The sequence below is a fragment of the Trichophyton rubrum genome (assembly GCF_000151425.1).
Source record: "Trichophyton rubrum CBS 118892 genomic scaffold supercont2.10, whole genome shotgun sequence".
In the NCBI taxonomy this organism is placed as follows: Eukaryota; Fungi; Ascomycota; class Eurotiomycetes; order Onygenales; family Arthrodermataceae; genus Trichophyton; species Trichophyton rubrum.
Genome location: NW_003456419.1, coordinates 857,854 through 876,228, shown reverse-complemented (window position 1 = coordinate 876,228; position 18,375 = coordinate 857,854). Strand labels below are relative to the sequence as shown.

Here is an 18,375-nt window from a genome sequence, read left to right as displayed (position 1 = left end):
AGAAACGCAATGACAAAGCCTCTGGCATCGCCGTTATACTTGAGCAAAGGAGATATGAACAAGGGTGGAAGTGAAGAGAGATATAGCAATCGCCCAAGATCGAAACCAAGATCAAGCTGGGGATATAAAAGTAGAACAGCCCCGTAGTGAATAACTCGGAAAAGGAAGCAAGTCAGAGAAGTAAGCACCATCCAAGGTGAAAAAAGACGGCGGGTTGGGTTGGAATTGAAATGGATCAAACTTCCAGTTTATCGATCTCTCTCTTGAAATACTCGAACATGGTCAGAAGGAGCATGTTCTGCACAGCCGTGCGAAGGATGATGACGGATAGACCGGTATAGACGGAATTCTTGGCCACGGCGGCTCCCACTTCTTTGGATTGACCAAGTATCATACTCTGTCGGCGAGTTTTGCGGGTATCAAGGGGGTACGTCTGGAGATACGGACATTAGTTTAACCCAACTAGACAATTTACGCGTGTATATATGTATATATATATATATGAATATAGAGTATTGGACACTTACAAATAGCCATGGGAGGGTTCCGCAGAGTGCACCACCAACCAACTGGGGCCCGAATGGAGAATGGTTGTCACCCAGGTACTTTGACGTCAGCTGCTTTGATGTTTCGTAGACGGCAAAATAGAGCCCAGTGCCAACTGTGTCTCGTGCCACATGGAGACCCATTCCAGTGTACAGACCGCTGAAGCCATGACGAGAGATGATTTGTTTGATGGCCTGGATAGTCGATAGACGTGGAACGTTTTGAAGAGAGGTATACTTGAGACCCTTTCCCGTCGGTCCACGCTGGCTGCTTGCCATGAGAACAGATGTCTGAACCACGTTTTTGGCGAGTTCGAAGGGACCTGTTTCCTGTTATTATCGTAGTTACAACCAGTGGTAAGTATTTATGTAAAAGGATAAACGCACATGCGATAGGCGCAGCACAGAGACCGGCCAGCATCCCAGAGGCCATGAAACAGGAGACACCGGTGAAAGTAGGAAGGGAACCTGGAGTGTTGTATACGGCTAATGGAGATGTTCCCGTCTGTCTTTCCACAAAGTCGGAGATGCCATGCTTGCACTTCTGGTAGACGGTGAAATTGGTGACTCTGACTATGGTTAGACTCGCCAGTGGTGGTAATGCGCCTGGGTCCACACGAGTTAGACAGTCTTCTTCTTTTTTCTTGAGCGTGAAAACAGCCATCTTACCAGCCATAAAACCGCGTGGTCCTTCATGTTTGAGCATGTACCGAAGGCAGTCAGTTGTCCCCTTGAAGTTGTATCTAGCACAGCCACGTCAGTATAGATCCATTGGTATAACCTTATATAGAGGAAGAAACAGGTACTCACGACTGGAGTCGAGTCTTCACATTCTCCAGTGGGGTCTAGTATACGAGTTAGCCATGAGTTCATACTCTTGAGGCGTCTGCCAACAACCAAGCAGGGGAGACTCACCACGGCCAGGCAGGCGAGGATGGTCGAGGTCGCAGAGGCCGCCTGGATCCGGTAGTCCTTGAGGAAGCGGTTCCTGGCCGGCGTGTCAAAGGGGATGGCCCACGGCGGCATCTCGGTTGCAGCTGTCTCTGGAGAGCTCACGGTGGCTGCCGGAGGTTGCAGGGAGGATGCTGAGACCGGTGCTGAGAGGGCAGTTACATGTCCAGCATCCTCCTGTGAGGACGACATAAGCGGCGGTTGGCAGTTGCTAGCACTGTCACTGTCACTGTAACTGACACTGACACACACTGGACACTTTTACTGATACTTGACACTGATAGCAGACAGCACACTGACTGGCTCAGGCCGTTGCCCGCAGAGACCTATGGAACGCAAAGTGGTCTCTCAGCAGATGTGTGAGCAGACCTCTTAGCGTCCCACAGGTGTCCATGGGTCCTTGCTGGGCAGTTTGACCTAACCAGCACTTTGGGATCCTGGGTGGTTTATCCTCTCTCTTTATGGCCCTGCCTTAAATGTCTCTGGATCCGCTGGAGGGGAGGCTCTTGATTTTTCTTTGGAATATCCCAGTACCTTAAGCCTGCTACTGGGCCACCGCCACAGCGTGTATTCAGGGATATAGGTTCAGAAGGCAGTGCAAGGTAAGGAAGGGGAAGCAAGTGGAAAGGAAAGGCCTATATAAACATAAATCAATGGCAGACTCTCAAAAGGAAGAAGAGCTGCGGTGGTATAGAGATATATATATATATATATGAGTGATAAGTGAAATTGTAAGTGAATATATCAAAGGAGGGAAGTGAATATTAGGAATATACTATGCAAGGGCGGGTGATATGACCGATATATTTATATTTATAGGAGAGCACAGAGGCCGGTCCAACTGTAATATAAACAGCAGCTGCTAATTGGAGCCAGCAGGGATCATTCCTCTTCAATAATATGGCAGGAATATATGGAAAATGCAGCGGGAGAGGCCCAGAACCAGGAGCAATGGAAGCCCGCTGCGTATCCCTCAACGGTATCTCAAGATGGCGGGGGGAGGAGGAGGAGGAGGAGGAAGTTGGCAGCCAGACAGCCGGACGGCAGAGTCGACTTGCGGGAAAAGGTCGTGAGAGACAGCGAGAGAGATGGCCGACAGCGAGAGGGAAGAAGAGCAGTCGGACAGAGCAGCCTGGAGCCTCTCTCTGCAGCCAGCAGCAGCAAGGGTGAGGGCGAAGGGCGAGCAGGCGGGAGAGAGTGAGAAGCAGGACGGAGATGCGGTTTGTCGAAGCAGCAGCAGCAGCAGCAGCGAGCTTCCGCTCAACCAGCCAACCAACCAGTCAACTTAGCCCAACCTAGATCCAAGGGTCGACGGCCATGATCGAGCGCACTAACGATATTCCGTTAGCTGGCCATCACCGGGGGACAGGCAGAGGGACGAGAAGGTCGAAGGCGTGTGGCTAACGTGGAGAGTCAACTACATGTGAACCTTTGGGGCGATCGAGCTCGCGCAGGCAGTTGAACTAACCCGTCGTTCGTTGACTACTTAGTTATGTATCTCAAGTTGTACCGTCTACCGCGCTGTGATATGGGAGCGGCCACCAGGCCCAAGGTCGAGGGGACTTCAGCCAAACGCACCGCCAGCCATGGTCTGACCAGTGACGTCGTCAAGGGCGCCTTTGGCTTTTGCTCTTTTTCTTACTGCCAGCCCATCATCCACCACCGAGCCAATGGCGGACAGGCCAACTGCACTTACACTGGGCCGGGGAGGGGCCTCGCTGGCGGTGTACTTAGTTACTTTGTTGCGCCGGGGGTTGCTCTGCTTGGGCGACACAAGACAGGCGCCTGGTGGCACATAAGCCTGCTGCAGAAGAACCTGCCGAGTTCTCGAAGTATTCGGTACATGTCGCCAGTTAGTTATGCGACCTAGACACACTTAACTACGGCTAGGGATCCAGACAGAACGGCCGGCCACTGACTTCGCCCTTCCGGCGAACTGCCTAGTCTATCGTCTGAAGTGCTGCCCTCTCCATACTACGGAGTGACTTGCAAGATGGTTACTGGCATCCGTAGGCGGACCACCCAGCATCTTCTCCGGCAGTCTCACGAAGCTTTCTTCTTTTCTTTTTCACCTTGCAGCAGCAGAAGACGATCACGACCTGGATGGACGGGGGTGTCCTGGAGTGCCTCTCTCGCTAGGAAGTTTTGTTGACTTAGGCAGTCATGCCGGCCGCAATGGGCAGCCCAACGCCATATATATCTCTATCCGTGCCTCGAGCAGGTTGCCACAGCATGACTAGTTAGATGGTCAATCAATGGCTGGCCCGAGACTCTAGCCAAGGGGAGCCTGAGGATCTCCAGCTGCACTTCTGCTGCCCTGGACGTTATTCCAGCAACGATGGTCGTCGCCTCGTCGTCGTCGGCGCTGCTGCTGCTCCTTGTTTACTGCTTTCTCTCAGTCAAATGGGAGAGAGATGCTTATGTCAGCAGCCGTCGAGCCTCGGGACCTCGCGGACCTCGGGACGTTCCCCGCAAGATCTGATGGGAGGCAGCAAGCTTGAGGAGAGTCAGGGGGCAAAGACAGAGCAGACGAGGAAGGGGATTAAATACGGGGCGTGCCTCTCCTCTTTGCGGCGGATTTGAAGCTTGACGACCGGAGCTGGTGCTTTTTTGGACGACCTTATACTAAGAATTGAGCCAGAACGTCCTCTGACGTCTTTGCAAATATGGGGAAACGAACACAGTCGCCAGCCTACGTCCTAGGCGTTGGCATGACCAAGTTCATCAAACCGCGCGGAAAGGTCGACTATCATGAGCTAGGCTTTGAGGCTGGTGTCAAGGCTATGCTGGACGCCCACATCACCTACGACGACGTGGACCAGGGAGTTGCATGCTACTGCTACGGAGACAGCACCTGCGGCCAGCGAGTCTTCTACCAGTTCGGCCTAACCAAGATTCCCATCTATAATGTCAATAACAACTGCTCTACCGGTTCAACGGGCCTGGCCATGGCCCGCACCATGGTCTCCCACGGTGCTGCCGACTGCGTTCTCGTTGTTGGCTTTGAGAAGATGAGCCCCGGTAGTCTCTCTTCCAAGTTCGATGACAGGGAGAACCCTACTGGTAAATTGGGCGAAATGATGTTTGCTACCAGAGGAGTCACCAATGCGCCGGGAGCAGCCCAGATGTTTGGAAATGCTGGTGTCGAATACATCGAGAAGTGAGATACCTTGACAGTTTTCTTACCTAGGGTTTAAAATAATAATAATAATTCTAACAAGCACAAACAAATAGATACGGCGCAAAAGCCGAGGACTTTGCAGAGATCGGCCGAATTAACCACGAACACTCGAAGCGAAACCCATACTCCCAATTCCAAACCGAGTACACCCACGAACAAATCTCTAAATCCCCCATGATCCACTTCCCCTTAACCAAACTCCAGTGCTGCCCAACTTCAGACGGTGGTGCTGCAGCCGTAGTCGTCTCACAAGCATTCCTCGATGCTCGACCACACCTCAAGGACCAGGCCATCCTGATTGCCGGCCAATGCCTCGCAACAGACACTCCCTCAGTATACAACGAAAGCTCCATAAGTCTCATGGGCTTCGAAATGACTCGCTACGCCTGCAAGACCGCAGCTGCCGAAGCCGGAATTAACGTCAAGGACGTCAAGGTCTGCGAACTACATGACTGTTTCTCAGCGAATGAAATGATCACCATCGATGCCCTGGAACTTTGCGAGCCAGGAAAGGCCCACGAGATGGTGCGAAAGGGCGACATCACATACGGCGGGAAGATGGTCATAAACCCATCCGGCGGCCTGATTTCAAAGGGCCACCCTCTCGGCGCAACTGGAATTGCCCAATGTGCAGAGCTAGTCTGGCATCTTCGTGGATGGGCCAACAACCGGTTGGTCAAGGGCACTGATGTCGGATTGCAGCATAATCTTGGCCTTGGCGGGGCCGTCGTCGTTACTGTGTATAAGCGGGCAGATGGCAAGGTATCGCAGCCTGTAGCAAATGAAGAAGTAGGGAAGATTAATCAGCTTGGGTACAATCCTGCCGTTGAAGCAAAGGGATTCACGGCTGAACAAGCGGCAAGGGTGCTCAGCAAGGAAAACCGCAGCGATTGGGCTATGGGAGACACCCAAGAGAAGGTCCTAGCCCGTTTTTAGACGCTTCGATCTACACTGCCCTTGGTTTCCTCTGATATACTCTATACCCCAATGCATATAATTCATTTCTTTATCTTCCTCGGCTTGCTGGCTCATACCAGCTCTTATATCAGAGTATATGATTATGCTAAGAGGATGTCTGTGCCACCAACATACCAATGGCACTATCTCCCCTTTCCTATCGTCAGATAACTTAAAACTCCCAAGCCTTAACCATGTAGTACTACATTTTACGAATGTTTCAATTATTATTCTTGAGATACCTTTCCACTGGAACTCAACCTCCAACCCTAAAATATCTTGTGCATCACAGCCTTGTATCCAAATCCAAGCAATATGTCCACGGTTACATGTCTACTCACTACAAAGTCAAAAATACACTTACGACGTAGGACCTGGCAGACACACAGAGATAAGACGTCACGCCGCCATCCACCTCCTGAAACCTCGAGAGATCTTCCAGAAGGAAAAAAGAATATTCTTGAGACTGATCTTGAAGTTTCCCGTATATCTATCTATACTTGTCTGTGCCACCACGGCAGGCTTCAAGCTCCAGAAAATGGAGGCTTGACCCTGAAGTATATTGCACGTGATATGATGTGAATTACATAATCCCCCTATCCCCCTCATGTCCCCCTAATATAATAAAATACTATGTTCGTAAATTTTCACTGGCACGTGACTGTAAAATATCCATTTCCGCTCCCACAACATTCATTACGTAGAATGTAACCAATCATAATTTTCATGAAAGAAAGCTGACTGGCCCGTCCAGACAACCAATTAACACCGCCCCGTTGTAAGGAATACGTGGCGTTGATTGGTTGAATGGGCGGGCACAAATTGAAACATATTTCTTAGCCAATAGAGATACCTAATCAACAGCTAATTCGTATTCCAATAGAAAGTAGCAAATATTTCTTTCCACAGCGAGCGGAGCGAGCGCAATCTGGCTTGTACTATCTAACCCAAATAACGCTAGCGCCACACTTTCAACTTCAACTTTCGACTTTTCTGCTTCTTTTTTTTCTTCGTTTCCTTCATCAAACATATTTCACGGTCTCTATGCCCTTGTCGAACGGTACACGCATCCATTACCTCTACAAATTTGTAATATGAGACCCAGATAGAGCTCATTCTGCCTGTTCTAATACTCATCCGCCAGTGCAAGCTCGGCTTTCACCTCCAGGGCGCCTGATGAGCTTCGCTTTGGCATACATCAAGTCTTCACTGCCTAGGTGCTGTTCAACTAACTATCTTAGCAATATCAATATCACTATCATACTGAAGCAATACCCGAGATAAGAAACATCGACGGGCCAGTTGGAATAATGCTTGCCCTGGACCTTGGATGAAGACGGCTTCATATCGCCTGGGTACATGCGACTGTATCTCCGCTATATCGTCTCGCCTCAACCCAAAATCGATTTAACCCCTATTTTTATACCATATGTACCTACTTGCAGGCTAATATGCTCGCTAACTCTCGGACACAATTCACACGTCTACGTTACAGCAGCGAAAAAAGCTTGCAGCACGGCATAATCGAAGTCTCGTCCGTCCTCTCCATGATGGGTTCTGCGTTCGCGCAGCGAGGTCAAAAATATTGCCAATATCAACCGAAAAAGTTATCAACTTGTCTCGCTCGTGTTGCGCCCGCCTTTCAATCATTCTATTAACGTAGTTTGTTTCATAGGGCTGAGGCGTGTCAAATAGAGTTAGATACATCTCACCAACCCAGCTACTATCCTGCTTTATTTAGGCAAATGTAAAAAATCAATTGACCCTCATTATACTCCCTAGTTACGCTCCTATTGTCCCCACGGCCAGAGGTGGGCAGAATCTCTGGCAAATCTCATGCAAATACCTGAGCCGTTGATAAATCCGAGCCAGTATCACTGTTTTGCAGCAGCCTGTCGTTGGCCTTCGTATAGTCCTGTGTAGTAACCGGCAAAATACCACGACATCATGAGGTTCTTCAGCCCTTCATCTTGAACTATATTCGATGTTAGTCTTCGAGAAAGCGTGTATGGTTGCTTCGGCTATCAGTATACTCACTATTTGGCGGATTAGGTGCTCCGTTAAGAACTAGTTGCGGCATATTCGCCAAATTCGCACTTGATGGCGCGGCCGTATCGGTCTGGTCTGCCTCTGCAGCTAATTCTGGTGCTGCTTCATCCTATAGGGGAGTCGTTAGTGAATAATTAGGCCTAAAACCAGGGTATGTCTCTTAACGGGGGAAAAACCAACCTCAACTTGACTTGTTGCGCAGACATCTACCTGCTTTATCTTGCTATCTGAATCTTCCACGACAACGGTCTCTGATGCATTAACAGTCGACTTTTCTGAAGGGTTTTTCGTTTCAGCGTTGGTCTCAATCTGCATTTCATCTTCATTTGCGTTGGACGCTTCTGCTTCTGCTTCGCGGAGAACATCCTCCACTTTCTGCCCTCTAGCTTGAATGCTGTGATAGAGCTAAAACGAAGAAGAAAAGGAGTTAGAAGGTTCTCATCGATACAGCAACATTTGATAGAAAGAGATACACGTACCCTGTACTCTTCCGCAGCCTCTTCCCAAGACTCAAGGAGTGCCGAATCGTCCCATATTTCTTCTTGAGTTAGAGTTTTGTTTTTGCTAGAACGTTTTCTCTTCTTCATGGCTCTCACCTCGAAGCAGTTGTGTCAAGTATATCGCTATACTGAGAGGACCGAGCTGCACCGTCGAGCCAGTAGAGCTTCAAAAGGGTTTTGCGCTGCTGTTATCAATTTCGCGGAGGAGCTCGAAATCTTGGCGCCGATCCACAACGCAAAAGAAAAAAAGATAAAAAAAAAAAAAAAATAAGAAACATGCCAGGAGTTCACAATTCTTTTACCGCGCAACAATTGACTACAACCAGACTCCAAGATGGCTCCAGAGAAGAAGGCCACCAAGCGCAAAGGTTAGTAATTTGCTTATGACTCGAAATTTCACGTTGACGCGTTCTAATGTGGTTATATAGCGCCCGCGACGACCACCGCTGCTCCTGCGGTGAGCGAACATCCACCATCGAAAAAGTCCAAGAAAACTCAGGAAAAGCATGCAAAGCCGGAGGCGGCTACAGTGAAAACTTCCAGCATTAAGCCTAAGAAAGAAAAGGACACTGTTGATGGTGCCAAATCCGAGAAACTCTCTGTCAAAGTCGACAAGAAGCCCACGAAGGAATCGAAGCCCCGCAAACGCGCCGCAGACTTCCTTAGCGACGATGAAGAAGAAGGGCCAAAGCAGGAGATAGCTCCTAAGCCTAAGGCTGAAAAGAAGGAAATGCAACCAAAGAAGAAAGCCAAATCCGAAAAGCTTGGTGTCAGTGCCGAGTCAAAGGAAAAGATAAAGAAGGCCAAATCCAAAGCCAAGGAGGTCGAGAAGGAGCCTGAAGAAGCTCCCGAGCTTGTAGAAAAGCCGTTTTCTCCCGATTCTGATGCTGACTCGGATAAGGAGGCCGAAGATGACCAAACCCTTGCATTGATTCGAGGGTTTGAGAGCAGCGGGGATGAGGATCCCTCAGAAGACGAAGGCTTTGAGCCAGGTCAAGAGGTGCCAAAGATTCCTGACTCTAAGAAGGCCATGAAGGCTATTCGAAAGAAGAAGAAAGAGAGCTCTGCACCAGAAGAGCCTGGCACTGTATACGTTGGGTATGTTTTATTGCGCTCAGACTTTGCTTCACTCCTATTGAAATACAGCTAACTCGTGTGTACGATGTAGGCGAATCCCACACGGTTTCTATGAAGATGAGATGCGCGCATATTTCTCCCAGTTTGGAGACATCTCACGCCTGCGCCTCTCGCGCAACCGTACTACCGGCAAATCGAAACACTATGCATTCATTGAATTCACATCCTCCTCTGTCGCAAAAGTTGTTGCTGCTACTATGCAAAACTACCTTATGTTCGGCCACATCTTGAAATGCATGTACATACCCACGGACAAGGTTCATGCGGATATGTGGAAGGGAGCCAACCGTCGCTTCAAGAAGACGCCATGGAACCAAATTGAAAAGCGCCGACTTGATGCTGGAAAGTCACGCGAAGGATGGTCAAAGGCTATTTCTAAGGAGAAGTCGAAACGAGCTAAGAAGGCCGAAAAGATGAAAGCTCTAGGCTACGAGTATGAGATTCCAAAGTTGAAGTCTGTGAGGGAGGTCCCTGTTGCACTAGCAGTGCAAGACCAGATTGAGGAGGGCACGTCTGCTCCCGTTGCTGAGGTTGAGGACAAGAAAGAGGAAACTCCCAAAAAAAAAGAGTCAAAGAGCAAAGGTGAAGAAGTTGAAGCTAAACCTGTGACGAATGGAAAGGCGGCCAAGGAGAAAAGACCCGAAGCTGGGAACGTCGAAGCCGAAAAGAAGTCCACTGAGAAGGAGTCGAAGAAACCTAAGAAGGCCGTGAATGACGCTCCCGCTATCTCTGAGAAACCCACCAAAGACGAGAAACAATCAAAGAATGCCTTGAAGGTCAAGAAGGTGGAAGAAAAGCCGAAGAAGGTGAAGAAAGCAAAGGCATAAAACCGGAAAGACGGGGATGTGACTTAACAATGCAAATAGCTGTAGCCTGTATTTGTTATCTTCTTCTCCTCATTTGCCTTCTCATGTTTTCTATGTGCAGCGTTCTGTGACCCGACGAAAGTAGCGATATCAAGAGGAATCAATTCAAAAGAAATCAGAATTATTTTATTTATTCCAATCAGTTCATCCAGCATCCCTCACACCTCAGGCACCCAGTTACAAGTCACACAGACCTCTGGCCCCTGAGTCTAGGGGCCTGCTGCCTAAGAGTCCCAGGACCAAGGAACCGGCCGGCAAGCCCCTGCGGCTTCCCAAGGCCCGACCCAACCTTCGTCAAAATAAGGACAATAGCCATGTTCAGCCCTAAAGTATCCTACACAAGGTTAATTACGTCACTACTCACGACTCCCCTGGTCGTATCAAATGGCCACAAAACACACATTCAGCCAACGACTTGTCAATACGAAAGGAGAGATATTATATATAATGGTAATAGATGCGGACGCGCCTTAGAATGTGCCGTTCATTAAATCAGATTATCCCGGGTATAATATGCAGTGTTTAAAGCACCAAGGGAACATGCAAGGGAAGACAGGACATACATGCGGACTTAGACCATGGCGTTGGTATAGGAATGGGAAACAAACATATAGACGTAAGGGAGGTCGTTGACCTGTATCCGGCGTTTCTATTCTCCATGGAAAAAATGGGAGGCGATAAGTGAAGATGGCGATATTGACAACGGGCTGTAGAAGGCGGAGCAAAGAACGGAAGCAAACAGGATAACCATCAAGATATCGTAGTGAGGCACAAGGTATTTATTGCCAATCAGAATCTCATTCTCTCGATTTTTGAGAGAGAAAAAACGAACGGTTTCGTGTGTGTAAGCAGGCATGACCGGTAAAACAAAAATTGAGAAAAGAATGAGCAGATGCAACGACGGGATATATTCTTTTGTTTTTGACAGGAAAAAAGAGAAGAAAAGGAGGGATATATTAAAAAAAGGGCTTTAACCGGGCGTATTTATGGGGTATAGGAAGGATAATGATGGGAAGTTCTTTCAAGACATGCCAGTCACCGTCACCGTTACTGCCACCGTTACCAGCAGGGAGGGAAGCATCTCGACACAAAATCAAACCTGATAAAACGAAAAAGGCACTTGGAGAAAAGAAAAATGAAAACCAAACGTAGATGGGAAGATCGACGTGGAAGGGGGCAATGAAAATGGTAATCAAGCTGCGAGATGTCTATGGGTGAGAACAAAACGACATGATTTTGGTTCCATTCTCAAATCTATGTTGGCTTGTCGCAGCCAATCCTACCAAGGAGGGCTTTTCGATCATTATGGTCACTTAACGTAACTCGTCCACGGGTCGTTCTTATCCGCACCGGGTGGCTCTGGTGGTTCGAGCCATTGGGCATGACTGATCGCGACCAGGCGCTGCCTTCTGAGCCAGATGGTGGGCCCATGATTCTTGCCGAAGAGGTGCCGGCCTTTTCCTTCGGCTCACTAGCGTCAACGTCTTCCTCGTCATCACTTCTTGTATCCTCTGCACTTGAGCCAGTCCACAAAACGCCCAGCGCTACTTTGATGATCATACCAAGCCAGATGAGTGAGAGAACTTGTAAGAGCAGCAACATTCCAAGGAAGATGACCTTGATGGTGCCAGTCATACAGATTGGGCCATTGAGGTCGAGAAACGGGTTGAAGATATGGAATAGGAGATCAGGCGAGCCGGTTGATAACTGCTTGCCTGTGATACCAGAGTAGCACCCGAACGGGACGTCAGTGGGTACCGTTTGGTGAATGGACCACCACAGGCCCATGTAGATGAAATGGCGAGCAACGATCCAGGTTGTGACGAAGACACCGAAGGCAACTGTACAGGCGCGTTCGAATCCAAGGTATTTTAGCATTTTGGCGAACTGTTACTTTATTGTTAGCTTGAGATGTGCCGTGCCGCAAAACTGAAAGCAAAACCAAGATACATACCGGTAGCATATAATCAACGATATCCATAAGGCAGAGAACAACGTTTGCGACGTTGTAGAAGCTATAAACATATGCGGATCCGAGGAGGGTGCTGGTGATGATATGGTGGATAAACATCTGCGCGTGATCCTTGCGCTTGGCTTCAATGTGAATGACGAATATCTGCTGTACCCAAAAAGATAGCTGCAGAAGACAGTACAATTTGACGCTGCCGTTAATCTCTCGGGTAGGCCAGTCGGCCCATATAGCACGGAAATTGTACCAGTAGCTAGAATGATACCAGATGTTCTGGTGCCGTTAGCAGGGACAACAATAAGTGAAACAAAGAAAAAAAAATGGCAGTAAGGTAGCTAACCATTCCATAGGCCCAGAAGGCAAGGTAGTAGACCAAAAGCCATCCCTGCTCGGCAAAGCGTATAGATTGCTTGTTTCTCAGGCCCAATTGAGAAGCAATGGGGTAAAACAGCCAGTCAATAACAATGGCTCTGGTAGCTGTAAAGCCCAGCATGGAGCTGATGATGAAGTAGACATCATCCAGCCCCTGCGTGTACTTTCCAGTCTCGGGGTGATAGTGAGGCAACTCGAGGTATGGAGTCGTGTATGCCCTGAGAGATGGAACGAAAGTGTGTACGGCGAGTATCGCACCGAGAATCGAGAGCGAGCAGCCTAAGCAGCAGTAAGTCAGTAAGGGCACGGATATAGAGAAGGTGAAGCTTGCAATTGTGTTTTTCACACACCTATCTGGTTTGCAACCACCCATTCTCGCCAGGAAGCGTTATCCTTGGACGCCCTGCTGGCCTCGGTAGTCGACACACAGGCATTGACGTTGGTTATCCCAGTCTGGCCCCGTTCAGCGACTGCGGTGACAGCCTCCTTAGCCATTGTTCACTCCCTTCACTGGCCTCGGTCGCTTGGTTCGGCAGGGCAGAGTTGTTGGGGACGGTGCACCGGGGGCGGTTGAGGTGGTGCTGGTGTGGAAAGGTTAACTGGAGGAGGATCGCATTCAAGCTATAAATTCGGCTCTTTTGCAGTTCCACACGCCCCAAATGGATGCTGTCCTCGACCAAGGGGTAAGAGAGAAAGAGAGAGAGATTGAGACCAGTCGAGTGACTGAAATCTCTTTTTGGCTGCAGCGAAGGGGGGCAAAGGGGCGAATGTGATTTGGTGATGGCGTGTATGCTCTCTATCCTCTGTCCTCTTTTTTCTCTTTGGGTCAGACTAGGGACTAGTTAACCAGGGCAGGGTTTTTGTAACTTCCTACCTTAATTACTATAAAGCGGTGTCGCAGGCTCGGCCAGCACGGCGACAGCAGCGCCAGGCGGTGGAAGAGCAGGAGATGAAGTCGCTGGGAGTCTCTTCGTCCGCTCCGCCTCGTCGTCTCGTCGTCGTCGTCGTCCTGCTGGCGTTTCTCTTGCTCGAGCTCGCCGTCGTCGCTTTTCCATCCCGCGTCCATGAAACGGCTTCCCGTCTCCTTTTTGGGCGGGACCACGTGCACTGCTGAGTCATGGATTAGTAAGAAGGCGGAGACGGGGGACGCGGGCAGAAAAACGACGACCACGACGAAGGTATTTAAGATATTGACGATGATAAAGAAGGAGAAGTTGATGTTGATGATGGTGATGATGATGATGACGACGAGCGCAGACAAAGGAAGAAGAGACAGGCTGGAGACGAGGGCGATGAGAGGCTGTACACATGTATAGTCGCCATGGATGGTAAGCTTCAGGGATGGATGCAGCACACCACAACCACGCTATAGCCAACGATCAGCTTAGTTACAGACTGCATCCCAGCAGTAAACCTCTTTTTAAAGGTTCAGCAGCATCGCTATACCCATGGATTTTTCACCATTGACATGCATTGACACTCCAGCTTGCAGGATATAGTTCCCTTTCGTCGGAATACTCCGGATACAGCCCATTTGTTCGCCACGAGCAAGCAAAGAAAGACCAAGACCTCCGTCGTTAGAGCCACGGCAACGGCCCCAGAATTTAAGTACTTGGTTAGTCACTTAAGTAATTTATACGAACGCCAGGAAGATCTTCGACCACTGGCAATCTGCTGAGATTGGAGATACACGGCTGCTAAGCTCGGATCTTGCTCCTAATTTGCGCATGTGTTTCCGAGCATTCTTCAGCGCCCAGATGTCGCCCTGTCGGGTCAACTAGCCCTAGTCTAGAAAACCCAATTTTGGCGATTAAAACATATTTAAATAAACATGAACAAACAGTGTTAACTACGCATGCAGGCCATCTTTTAGTACGGATTTCACGCCAACATTTTCGGACTTACATTTTCAGCCTCAGCCCCTCAATAAACTTCCGCCTTCGACCAAAGATATAAGAACGGCCACATCTATGCGGCTCGAACATGATGGCGAGTCGCTGGCTGGAGATTCCGATCGTGAAGAGCTCAATCGTTTAGGCAAGAAACAAGTGCTCAGAGTGCGTGTTTGATATAAATGAAACAGGTCATAAATATAATATATATATACAGCATTTCTAATAAATAACCAGAGAGGCTTCCGCTTTCTCTCTATCCTAGGCTTCAGCTGTGCTGTCCTCATTACTTGGGAGGCTTCACTAGTCCTGTTCCTTACGGGTCTTCGAAATGGCGGCCATGCAGGCATCATATATGGCTACATAGTGATATGGGCCGGAAACCTGGCTGTCTTCACAACCCTTTCTGAGCTCGTCTCTATGGCACCTACCTCTGGCGGACAGTACCATTGGGTCGCGATGCTAGCACCAAAGTCAATGGCGAAATTTCTCAGTTACATTACCGGCTGGTTGACTGTGGCTGGATGGCAGGCCGGTTTCGCTTCTGCTTGCTTCTTGACCGGCTCTATGATCCAGGGACTCATTATCTTTACGAACCCGTCTTACTCACCTAGCTCCTGGCATACCACTCTGCTTCTCTGCGCCGTAGCGTTGTACTGCGTCTTTGTCAATGTTGTGACCAGCAGGTTATTGCCTGCGTTTGAAAAGATAGCATTGGCTGTTCATGTTCTCGGATTTTTAGCAGTTTTGATACCACTGGTTACATTTGGAGAAAAGAATGATGCAAACCTGGTATTCAAGAATTTCATCAACGAGGGAAATTGGTCCAGTCAGGGTGTCTCCTTTTTGGTTGGTTTAATTGGGAATGCATTCGCGTTCTTGGGTCAGTTCACAGTCCTCTGCCTTTTTTGATATATCCTATTTTTGCTGACTATATTGATAGGACTTGATGGTGCATATCATGTATGTCTTGCTCGATTTGCCTTGATTGTATGCTACAATCTACTCACTTGCAATAGATGTCCGAGGAGATCCAAAATCCATCCATCACGGTTCCACGCTCCATTATCCTTACTCTCGTTATCAATGGGAGCCTGGGATTATCAATGCTCATCGCGACTCTATTCAGCATAGTTGACTTGCCCGCTGCTCTAGAGTCACCAACTGGACTCCCGTTCATTGAGATCTTCCGGCAATCTACGGGTTCAATTGCCGGTTCTGCTACAATGGCGTCAGTCATCGTTACGTTAGCCCTGTTTGCAAACTGTAACTACCTGGCTTCGACATCCCGTATGACCTGGTCGTTTGCAAGAGATCGAGGCCTGCCAGGCTGGAGATCATTGATTAAGGTCCGTCCATATAATGATATACATTTCATTGGGTGTTACTGAACTTTATGGGGAAATATTTCAATGCTAACGCCGGGTGTCACAGGTTGAGAAACGTACCGAAGTGCCGTTGATGTCAATTCTCGTCACCGCTACCATAACTATCCTTCTCTCTCTCATAGTTATCGGGTCAACGACGGCTTTCAATATCATCGTGTCCTTGACGGTTGCTTGCTTATATCTCAGCTATTTGCTGGCTACGAGCATGCTACTGTACCACCGATGCATAGGGAACGTCTCGTATCCTTCTAGTAACACGGGAATGGGCCGGACTCTTGCCAATACTACCGATGCCCGTCTTATTTGGGGGCAATGGCATCTCCGTGGTGCCATGGGGATTGCAACAAATATATTGGGATGCATATACCTGACGGTGATCCTGATATTCAGCTTCTTCCCCGCTGATGCTTCTCCGACGCCAGAAGGTATGAATTACAGCGTTGCGATTTGGTCGTTCGTGATTGTGTTTAGTATTGTATATTACCTTGCATATGCGCGGAGAGTGTACGATGGACCAGTAGTGGAAGTTGATACCACGCCGTCTATTGAGCCCACTCTCAAACAATGACCTGGTATCAACATGTATATACAAGGAATAGACTAGTTTAAATAGCCATTTACTTCCACTCAGGTCAATTTTTCCGATTATTATTCAGTCTAATCGATAAAATATATACATAGCAGATGATTGTAAATCAACAGCTTTGATCCGGCCATGTCAACTGATGATAGGATCCTCCAATCCAGCGGTGAGTTTATCCACATATTCGCTCGAGTCTATCATTTCGTGCTCCTTTACGTCCGTGCGATTACCAGCTTGCAAGGCTCTATCGTTCATCACCTTCGCAACAGCATTGATAACCCCTTCTTCCTGCCAAACCCAATCATCACCGTCTTTGCCTTCTCCACGATGGTACGCATCATACTTCGCACTAAGCTCGGGATCCCGTGCAATCACGCTTCTTGTCACACTAAGAGCCTGAAGCTTCGACATGGTAGCTAGCATGGTCGCAGTAGACAGGGTTAGAATCTGCTGTGCCTGCTCCGCGGGCGTGGGTAGGGTATAAAAGAGCCTATTGGTAGCTGACAAGTAAATCAGGGCAGCGCAAATAGCGTCAAACACAGTAAATGCTAGAGGCCGCAGTGTGATCAGCTGAACGTGTAGACTCGTTGGAGCATCTGGGTACTGAGCGTATAGTTGCGTCCACTTATTGCGTTGACCGTCGGACGAGCTCCTCAAGCGGGAGAAAAGAGGAGACGTTGCCCGTAAGATAACACATAGTTCAATAACCAAAAGCGCCACAGCGCCGACGAGGAACTTGTTCCTCCACCTGGCTGTCTTCTCCCCTACTATGGAGCTGGAAGTCGCTATGCCAATAACTAGAAAGTGAAATAGATGGGGCACTAGGGTGTTAAAGGGTAGATAGTAAAGTAGGTAAGTAACCGCGCTATCCAACGAGCAAAACGGACAGGCAATCAGCGGCTCTGATCCGAGCTGCAGATACACTCCTCTTGCTGTGTGAGAGCTAAACAGTTTCTTGAGTGTTGAGTCGTGTTCGCTTTCGACCTCGAACCGTCCACCAAGCCGTCTCAGGCGAGAGAAGAGCAGCTCCGTCGGCGTATTGAAACGCGAACCTGTCAGTTTGAAGATATCATTTGTGCCGGAGCTGGTACTGGAAAGTATATTACTACCCGGTGTAAGGCTAAGGGCGAGGAAGAGGGCGGTTGAGAAGAAGAGGATGTTAAGCGCGCGGGAGGCGAGTGTAGGAAGAGCCTGAGGAGGCGGACGGTTCGTAAGATGTGAGTAGACTGATTGGAAGAGAGAGATGGCCTTGGGTATTATGATCGGCGCAAAGAAGAGGGCTAACGTCTTGATGCTGTCGTGGGTTATAAATAGTCAGTAGCTGGTGATAGCTGAGCCTGGACGGAGTTTGAAGGTGGCGCATACTTATCGTAGGAGAACATATTTTTGGGAGTACGCCTGCCCACTGCTCTGATAGAATAGGACCTAGATATCGATAGTATCACACATCCTACGCGGCATGCCCTGAGGAGCTTAGTCTATGACTTTGTGTTGGGGAGTTGTTGCAAATATCTGCATAGGTGTTCATCGAAAAATAGATTTTAAGCGCGGATCTTTCTTTTAGCTAACCGAACTATCAACAGGGATATGCCCATGACAGATGCAAGTGACTCGATCAGACATAGAGACATACACGAAGACATCGAGATGCATGAAATGGTACATAAACGACTAAAAAGACAGTTACAGTCGCTGGCTAAATAGATAACAGATAATTTAAGTACACAAGTTCTTTTCCTCATGTGGCTCGGGAACGCTGGACACTCGCTGATTTCAACGGGAAGTAAAAAGCAAGGATTAAAGACGGAGATGGAGGTCCTCAAATATAAAATCGTGAAACGGCACCACACCCGAAACACCTGCCAATCGTGCTAGAAAGTGAATAATGGGCCTTGAATATTAAAGGTGGAGGAGGGAGGAAAAAAAGCCACAATATGGAATCCAGCCGCATAAACAAGAGAAAGTGAGCAACAGAAGGAATGTTG

At 48.6% G+C, this 18,375-nt stretch overlaps 8 protein-coding genes across 8 annotated transcripts; 4 read left to right on the top strand and 4 right to left on the bottom strand.

Annotated features, from left to right (window-relative positions):
- Window positions 1-235: 235 nt before the first annotated feature.
- TERG_07693 (uncharacterized protein) lies at window positions 236-1,460 on the bottom strand (the record flags this gene model as incomplete). Its single annotated transcript, XM_047748818.1, has 4 exons — window positions 1,215-1,460; window positions 933-1,151; window positions 528-868; window positions 236-433 (listed from the first exon to the last, which is right to left on the bottom strand). Exons 1-4 carry the CDS (start codon window positions 1,249-1,251, stop codon window positions 236-238), a joined length of 795 nt encoding a protein of 264 aa, XP_047604807.1. The 5' UTR covers window positions 1,252-1,460.
- Window positions 1,461-2,584: 1,124 nt separating this feature from the next.
- TERG_07692 (uncharacterized protein) lies at window positions 2,585-3,581 on the top strand (the record flags this gene model as incomplete). Its single annotated transcript, XM_047748817.1, has 2 exons — window positions 2,585-2,716; window positions 3,001-3,581. The coding sequence occupies 2 exons, from the start codon at window positions 2,585-2,587 to the stop codon at window positions 3,364-3,366; spliced, it is 498 nt and encodes a 165-aa protein (XP_047604806.1). The 3' UTR covers window positions 3,367-3,581.
- Window positions 3,582-3,940: 359 nt separating this feature from the next.
- Window positions 3,941-6,184, top strand: TERG_07691 (uncharacterized protein). The gene is made up of 2 exons (XM_003232025.2): window positions 3,941-4,656; window positions 4,731-6,184. The coding sequence occupies exons 1-2, from the start codon at window positions 4,163-4,165 to the stop codon at window positions 5,611-5,613; spliced, it is 1,377 nt and encodes a 458-aa protein (XP_003232073.1). The 5' UTR covers window positions 3,941-4,162; the 3' UTR covers window positions 5,614-6,184.
- A 1,324-nt stretch (window positions 6,185-7,508) lies between these two features.
- TERG_07690 (uncharacterized protein) lies at window positions 7,509-8,270 on the bottom strand (the record flags this gene model as incomplete). The annotated part of the gene is made up of 4 exons (XM_003232024.1): window positions 7,509-7,609; window positions 7,672-7,792; window positions 7,864-8,088; window positions 8,163-8,270. 4 exons carry the CDS (start codon window positions 8,268-8,270, stop codon window positions 7,509-7,511), a joined length of 555 nt encoding a protein of 184 aa, XP_003232072.1.
- Window positions 8,271-8,517: 247 nt separating this feature from the next.
- TERG_07689 (uncharacterized protein) lies at window positions 8,518-10,353 on the top strand (the record flags this gene model as incomplete). The annotated part of the gene is made up of 3 exons (XM_003232023.2): window positions 8,518-8,551; window positions 8,612-9,281; window positions 9,352-10,353. 3 exons carry the CDS (start codon window positions 8,518-8,520, stop codon window positions 10,145-10,147), a joined length of 1,500 nt encoding a protein of 499 aa, XP_003232071.1. The 3' UTR covers window positions 10,148-10,353.
- Window positions 10,354-10,436: 83 nt separating this feature from the next.
- On the bottom strand, window positions 10,437-13,419 carry TERG_07688 (uncharacterized protein). The gene is made up of 3 exons (XM_047748816.1): window positions 12,496-13,419; window positions 12,141-12,428; window positions 10,437-12,073 (listed from the first exon to the last, which is right to left on the bottom strand). The coding sequence occupies exons 1-3, from the start codon at window positions 12,898-12,900 to the stop codon at window positions 11,441-11,443; spliced, it is 1,326 nt and encodes a 441-aa protein (XP_047604805.1). The 5' UTR covers window positions 12,901-13,419; the 3' UTR covers window positions 10,437-11,440.
- A 1,078-nt stretch (window positions 13,420-14,497) lies between these two features.
- On the top strand, window positions 14,498-15,331 carry TERG_07687 (uncharacterized protein; the record flags this gene model as incomplete). The annotated part of the gene is made up of 2 exons (XM_003232021.2): window positions 14,498-14,584; window positions 14,657-15,331. 2 exons carry the CDS (start codon window positions 14,498-14,500, stop codon window positions 15,329-15,331), a joined length of 762 nt encoding a protein of 253 aa, XP_003232069.2.
- A 1,194-nt stretch (window positions 15,332-16,525) lies between these two features.
- Window positions 16,526-17,772, bottom strand: TERG_07686 (uncharacterized protein; the record flags this gene model as incomplete). The annotated part of the gene is made up of 2 exons (XM_003232020.1): window positions 16,526-17,684; window positions 17,756-17,772. 2 exons carry the CDS (start codon window positions 17,770-17,772, stop codon window positions 16,526-16,528), a joined length of 1,176 nt encoding a protein of 391 aa, XP_003232068.1.
- Between the last annotated feature and the right edge of the window lie 603 nt (window positions 17,773-18,375).